At 38.7% G+C, this 7,698-nt stretch overlaps 1 protein-coding gene across 1 annotated transcript; it reads right to left on the reverse strand.

Annotated features, from left to right (window-relative positions):
• Positions 1-397: 397 nt before the first annotated feature.
• Positions 398-6,488, reverse strand: LOC114556240 (chondroitin sulfate N-acetylgalactosaminyltransferase 1). Its single transcript, XM_028579151.1, has 9 exons — positions 6,126-6,488; positions 5,901-6,001; positions 5,604-5,782; positions 4,156-4,372; positions 3,665-3,766; positions 2,409-2,590; positions 1,358-1,452; positions 1,178-1,259; positions 398-681 (listed from the first exon to the last, which is right to left on the reverse strand). The coding sequence occupies exons 1-9, from the start codon at positions 6,486-6,488 to the stop codon at positions 398-400; spliced, it is 1,605 nt and encodes a 534-aa protein (XP_028434952.1).
• Between the last annotated feature and the right edge of the window lie 1,210 nt (positions 6,489-7,698).

The following is a 7,698-nucleotide window of genomic DNA, read 5'->3' on the forward strand; positions in this document are numbered from 1 at the left end:
TTTGTTCTTTTGTGTATGATAATTTGCATTTTGCACAACAGAAACAAATGAATGAGAAAGATGCAAGAAAATGTTATTTCCTCTGTAATGTTACTGGTTGCTATAAACATATTTTTTGCTGCTTCCAGTGGAGGCATGACAGAAAAAGTTATAGACTGTAAAAAATAAGATTTTTTCCATATTCTCTCTGTGACAGTCCTATGGAAATAAAACATAAAGTACACAATTAGATCACATAGTTAATTATTTTATTCACACAAAACATTTTCACAAGTTTTTGTGTGAATTTGGAGAAAAGTCAAGCTTTGAAGCTCAATAGTTCATGTAAGCAAACCAGAACAAGAACGTACACAAACAGTAACTAATAACATCACCAGAGCCTATTATACTGTCCTCATCATGTTCCTCTGTCCATCTGCTTCTGGGAGCTCAAATGAACCTCAATCTCTCGTTTGAAAAACAGCTCCCCCAGCTGGCCGTGCGAGGCTTCGCTCATGGCTTTGGTCTGCATACACATCTTGTATTTGTCTGGAGGGAGCTCGTCTGCACAGTTCTTCTCGTGCCACAAGTGGAAAAGGCCTCTGGACGGAGAGCGAATCACTATCAGCTTACTGTGAAGGTACTTCCTGTACAGGTGCACATCCTCCAACCCCCAACCTTTGATGTTACGGTCAAAACCCCCTGCCAGGAAGTAGAAAGGTTTAGTAGTGCAGTGAGACAACGAGAATCAGGAGAAGCATATAACTTCACTTTAGGTTCAATGGCTGAGTTAAAATCATAGTCAAAAACAGCATTTTAAGAGAATCTTGTTTCCTTAATTTGACGTTTTTAAAATAAAACAAGGAAATGGGATTAAGCAGACAGATATCATTCAAATGTGTAAACTAACAACATATCAGGGAGTGAAAGAGCTTTAACACAGTTAGAGAAATGGTAGTCAAAACACAGTGTTTTTACATTATACTTTTTACATTATGTACAACTACTGTTGCATCATTGGGTATTAACTAAAAAGACAATGCCATCTGTTATAGAGAGAATAGTGGCATTTTATATAAAATACATAATCCTGTAATTTCATTACTAGACAGTAGGCTATGTGTATTGTAATATTTAATTGTGTTATGTCTTACAAAACTATTAAAGAAATTAGTGATGACACAAGCTTTCCCATTACCTATGTTGAGGAAATCAGACCTGTACTGGCATGTCATGCCAAACCCAAAGTCTCTCCAGAATCCAGTTTCCTTCTTTATCACCTGAGACAAAGAGAGCAAATCATTTTGACAATTCAAGTTAATGTAGTTGTTTGTATATTTTGTATATTTATTATTGTATATTTAGATTGTTTACCTACCAGTTGTTGTTGAACAGAGGGTAGAATTGTCTGATTACTATAGATAATAGATGGGTTGTACTGGCTAAAGAGCACTGGATAGTACACTTTCTTACCTAGAGACAAAAACAGTTTAAAAAAAACAAACATAATAAAACACCATCGATCTACAGTAATACATATTTTCTGTTTTAAACACCTGGCAGCCAGAAGGTGATGCATTTTTCATTACTGGCAGCAACAGCAGATGTTTGACTGGAGCGAAAATATTAAGAACTGGGTACAACAACAACCACCAGGCTTGAACAAAGACATACTGACTGAATGCTATTTTGTACTACTGTAGAAGTTTGGTATCATTTCGGGCATAGTGGGGTCATTTATGAGATATGGATCCATTAGCGCCTGCACTAAGCTATTCAGCTGATAACGCTAACTCTCCCACTGTTCCACCCAGGTGAAAAAAGCTTCTGGGGGGTTGTTTGGCTCAAGGTCATGGTGCAAAGGACCCTAGGGTGAAATTACTCCGAACCATCACTTTAATCTGTCTGATTAGACCTCATCCCAGGACTGTGTGGGAGTATATAGACTGATTGATTGATATCTTCCTGAGTCTCTTGTTAGCTTTGTTGCGCCTGTTAGTACAGGACAAATGACAGCTTTATTATTTTTGGTAGAAAAGATGTGTGACCTAATAAATTCCCATATAAGTTCCGGCTCACTTCAACATGAGCAGAGGTCTAATCAGCCACAACAGAGGTTTTAAAGGTCCTATGACATGCTGCTTTTTGCATGCTTTTATATAGGCCTTAGTGGTCCCATAATACTGTATCTGAAGTCTCTTTCCCAAAATTCAGCCTTGGTGCAGAATTACAGCCACTAGAGCAAGACAATATTTAATGGTGTCATTATTCACCATCATCAACCAAATCTTTAACCTAAGTTGTTTTATCCTTGTAGCAACAGATTATAGTATGAATCAAGGCTGGATAACATCTCTGGAAGGTATTGAAATGTTTCATATGTGTTGGCAAAGCTCATGCATAAATGTTTAATTAATCCTCTCGCTCACCAGGTTCAGCGTTGAGACGACAGGAAGTTAAGAAGTCGGCGGTAAAGTGGATGTCAACATCACAGAAGAAGAGCAGGACATTCTGACTGCGCCTCCAAGCCCTGGCGCCCACTTCTAAGCCCCGACCACGAGAAAACTCCTCATTCAGCTGGATCAAAGTGAAGCTCCTGAACCGAGTCTCTCTGAGGGAGAGAAGAAGAAGAAAAAACATCATCTCTCTTTACTCAGACAGGTACTCTGATGCATCTGAGGCTTTTAATTTTAAATGTTTAGTGAATAATCATTTCAAAACAACCAACCTGCAGACATAAAGTCTCGTCACACTGTTGCAGCATTATATATGTTAGTTGCTGATAGAGGATCTATGGTATTTTGCTCCCATACTCTTTTTCAATTTTTTTAATCAGTTTTTAGACACATTTGTGAAAGTAAATTCCAAAAGAGCAGAGAAGAAAAGACAGATTTCCATATAGTCTTGCAGTAATTGCATTAATTCTGTTAATATTAATTAATTAAGTAATCAGTGCCATTGCACGTTATTATCTTTCCAGAGGTGTGGACTCGAGTTACATGTCTTCATCTCAGGTTACGAATCTGATAACTTTAAATTTGACTAAATCATAAAGCCTTTTAGATTATCACATTCAAATGTAAAGACTGACTCACTCTGGTCAACCAAAAATGGATAGAAAAACATTCAGTTCACAAATTTCAATTGACTGTAATTGTATCACAGGACTAATGTACAGTACAGAGGCATTTTGCTTTAAATTTTTTATTTGAAAGTAATAAATACAAAATCTTAAAAGCATTTCTGTAAATGTACTGTCCTACTGTACTTTTACTAAATTTAAATGGCCTTACATTTGGTGAAGGGGCGCATAGTGACTTGTTTAAGACTCGAAACACAGTTTAGGATTTTGTTTTAAATTGGGAATTTACTTAGATACTAAGATAAATGTGACCCTAAAACAAATACCAACAAAAAATAATAAGAAGACCAGGACCGCGAATAATAATTTACCAAAATTTAGAAACTGGAAATGAAAATCTGTTGTCATCCAGACACAAAACCTGGAGCGACTTTACCTAAATTATATGAACAAGAGATTTGCATTTGTAGACTAAATATTTGTAGGAGCTTTTAAGGAATATAAGAGAAAATAGGTCAGAGATCAGAGGACAATATTGTAGGTGAATATGGTTTACTTTAACACACATTAGCTGATGATTAAACTGTAAAATGACTACATTACCTGGTGGTCTGGTCCAGCATGGCTTTCACCTGGTCTATCTGATCGCGACCAAAGTAGACCACAGTCAGATGCACCCTGCCGTCCAGCCGGATGCAAACCTCTCTGAACCAAAAACATCATACGATTTATACAAATAACCATGTGTTAGGCCCACTTCTATAGGCTACTACTTTATCCAGAGATAAATTATCATTTTGTTTTTAGGTAAGGACAACAATTAGACTCACACCTTTTAAATATATATAAACTTCCAATTGTATCTAAAGCGGAGAGTATTCTTATTGGCTTTCTACCAAGCTACTACAGTATTAAGACAAGGATGCACTCAGCATGTGTCAAGGAGTAAACCTCTATATATGGGCACCCGCTCTACCAACTTAGCTATCCGGGCACCCTCCAAATACTACTTTAAGTGTAAGATCAATAACGTCCTGATACAATCTCAGTTGGTGTGAGTGGGTGTCTGCTTGAATTAAATTTCCAAATGATACCTGAAGTTGTTGATGAACTGCCTGAATGCGTCCGGCCTCTTGGAAAGAGGTACGATGATGTTAATGAGCATGCTGCGTATGTCCACACTCTCGCTCTTCACCTTCATCATGGGACCAAATGGCCTGAAGAGCATGAGCTGTGTGAAGTCCTGCGGGCCGGCGCCTTTAAACATCAGCTCGTAAACGGTTCCTCTGTCCCGCTCTGTACGGGTCAACCCTATGACAGAGACAGACAGCACTTTATTTTATTGGTCCCATATTTCTTCCTATAATTTAACTGATATATGACAGTAATGCAGGGAAACTGGACATAGTGTTTAATTGGTGCATTTTCCATTAATTAATTTCAATTAAGAGAGTGAAAGTCTTTTAGCCTGTGCCAAGCAGGTTAACAACAAACTAAACTACACTTACTCTATCGTAAATATTTCTCTATTGTCCCTATAATTAATTCCAAATCATATAGTTCTATAATTTCCTAGGACAGTTTAAGGAACTTATGGGGAAACAAATGTTTTAAAGATGTTAATAAAGGAGCACCTGTTTTGTACAGAGGCTGACGGGGTGCTGTAAGATTGTACTGGGTTTAATGGAAATAGAAAAGATGTAGTAACCAGCGATTATATAACACTTTCACTCTAAGATTAAACATTAACTTTTAGAAGACACTTTTAACTTTAATTTTTTCATGAGTGAAAAAAATGAGGACTTTACTACTACTTACAAAACGCATACAGTAGGTTTTTGAAAATATTCATTTAATATTTTCCCCCACTGTGGATGCAAAGCATTTTGTTGTGCAACCCTGCTACAATAAATGAACCTTGAAAAGATAACACTCATAGATTTATACCTTGACCTTTGCATAGTTCACCCTTTTTCCCATTGTGGTTTTCTCTGGATGTTCTAGTTTCCTACTCTGGTTCCAGACCTCTGAATCACTCTCTGACTGATTCCATTGTCAAACGCAGTATGCCAAAAATGCCAGTTATGAAGAAGTACAGTAGTATGTCCCAATCGTATGCATATTGCTTGCAACAGTACGTACTTTGTAAGGGCAGCTGCAGTGCATACTAAAAGTGAAAAGAAAAGTATGCAATTTGGAACTCAACCACATTCAAAGGTCTTGGTGTTCTGTTCATTAACAGCCGTTTGCCTGGTTGGAAAAACAACTAACCAATCAGAGCCAGAAAAATGGTGACATAAGAGCATGAGAGCAAGCATGGATTAGATTGATGCAGCACACGTTGTGTGTTTTGTAGATTTACACAAACAACAACTCTTACATCTTAAATTTCTTCAATCAACATGAAAAAAATCATAGGCATCTATGTGTAGGCCATCTACTTTATCCAGCTGTTGATGGGGGTTACTTTTTCTGAGGTTTTCCTGCCATCCACCAAGATTAAACATATGAAGATGAATGAATGAAGTGAAATCTTTCTTACCCTCTATGAAGTCTGAAGGGGAGTATGTGCGCTTCCGTCTGGTGTTGTCAGTGTGTTGCTGATGTCCGTTCAGGACGTGCAGAGCTGTTTCCACTGTGCTTATCAGCTCGTCTCTGCGGTCTCTCCTCACAGGCCTCTCCTCTGGGTGCCTTGTCAGTCCTGTCTCCAGCTGGTACACCCTGAGTGACACAAAACAAAACATTCAATGAAGAGGCATGAGGTAAGACATCAGAAGTACTCCTGGAGGCCCTTATAGCTCTAAAGTTGTCCTTACCGATAAACGGCTGGCCCACTCACCTCCGCAGGGTGAAAGTGTCAAAAGGAATCACTGCATATTCGCTGAGCAGCTTTACACCTGAGTTCACCTCTGCCTGGTTCAGCTGGGAGCGTAGGAAATCCTGGAGGACATGATGTAACATTTACTACTACATCTATAACGTCACACTTCATGTATCTCATCAGCACACATTACTCCTGAATCTATTCTGCATCTGCACCATCCTGTATCATGTTTTCCTATACCTTAAGGTCAGTCTGTGTCGGGGTTTTGTGCAGACTCTCCAGACCCTGAGGCAGAATCCCTCTTGTTTTAGCTTTCTCCAGGGACTCTTGAAGCTGCTGCGTCCTCTCCTGGAGAGCTTCTTTCAGCTGGGCTATCTGCTTCGTCAGGCTGTTGATGTAATGTCTGTGAGAGTCCTCCCTCTCCTGCAACAAGGCCATGTATCCTTCTTTACTGGTGGCCCCACCAGACCACAGCAGAGACTGCTGGCTGCTGTGAGACGTGGGTTTACAGGCGAGGAGGTAGAACAGGGACAGACAGCAGCAGAGGCCCAGCACAGTGAGGCCGACCCGGGCCGACAGGGCTAAAAGCCACCGTTTAATCATGGTGGATTATCTTTAAAACAAAAAAAACATAAACACCTGTGGCTTATAAAATCATGACAGTACTTTTGTCAAGTGGAGATGCACCCACAAAAACATGAGCAACCCATAGTTCCTAAATCATAGATAAATAAATATGGCTTTTCAAGAAGACTTCCTCCGGTTTTCTCATGTTGTCCTTATCTGTCACAGCTTCAGGCAGCATCTTCACAGGTGTTGTGTCGCATGTAGAGATCATCACCAAAGCGCCGAAACTCCCTACAATGACAATATACATTTTATAGGAGTGATTCCCAATGTTTTAGACGTGTCACCCCTTCAAATTTATTTTAAAAGTCATGAGCCCTATCTAATTTGCCCTATTTGTTATGGACACAAACGTTGAGCAGTTCAACCAATAAGGGATTTTTCTTTCTCAGATTGGTTCATTTTCAGGACTTTTAGAGGCCTGAAAGGTCAGAGTATCCAGTATTTCAAAAGAAAACAAGACTAAGAGTCTACAGCCATGCTAGCAGCCCTGTGAGGCTGTGCTAAATGCTAACATCAACATGCTGGTGTAATTTTACCATGTTCACCATCTCAGTTTAGTGTGTTAGCATGCAAACATTTGCTAATTGGCACTAAACACAAAATGCAGCTGAAGCTGATGGGAATGTCATTCATCTTAAAGATAGTAGTTTTCCTGAACCAAAGAAAATGTTGACCTGATGGTGGTGCTAGAGGAAAAGTCATGGGATCACCAAAGTTATTATGATTCATCCTCTGGGCACCATGAATGTCTGTAAAGTCTCGTGGAAATCATCCAATAGTTGTTGAGATATTTCTGTCTGGATCAAAGTGGTGGATCAATAGACAGAATGTTTGCATAACTACAAATCAAAAATCTGATAATTATTAATTAATCAAATGTTAAATCATTTGCACTATAAGGCAGATCTAATGTTATTGATTTTGCACCTATTGTGAAAGTAACTGCAACATCAAAGGTCAAGGTTATCTTTTTTTGCATTTTATCACAAGAAAGTCTCAAAGGACTTTACATAGAGAAAGAAACAGCTGTAGGAGAGAGTTAAAGATATAGGCTAAAGAAGTTTTTACATCTAACAAATCAAATGACAACTGGAGAAAGTGAATCAACCAACCTGGTAAGTCTCGTCCTGATGTGTCTCAATGTTTTATGAGCAGTTTATTTCATTACCAGTCCATTTCAAGT

This window comes from Perca flavescens, chromosome 5, assembly GCF_004354835.1.
Source record: "Perca flavescens isolate YP-PL-M2 chromosome 5, PFLA_1.0, whole genome shotgun sequence".
NCBI lineage: Eukaryota > Metazoa > Chordata > Actinopteri > Perciformes > Percidae > Perca > Perca flavescens.

What these genes read in the sequence shown, in the direction of transcription:
- LOC114556240 (XM_028579151.1), bottom strand. Translation starts at nt 6,488, where the DNA reads ATGATTAAACGGTGGCTTTTAGCCCTGTCGGCCCGGGTCGGCCTCACT. An exon ending in CGACACAGACTGACCTTAAG is followed by an intron (nt 6,002 to 6,125) that starts GTATAGGAAAAC and finishes CATGTCCTCCAG; the next exon opens with GATTTCCTACGCTCCCAGCT. An exon ending in GACACTTTCACCCTGCGGAG is followed by an intron (nt 5,783 to 5,900) that starts GTGAGTGGGCCA and finishes TGTGTCACTCAG; the next exon opens with GGTGTACCAGCTGGAGACAG.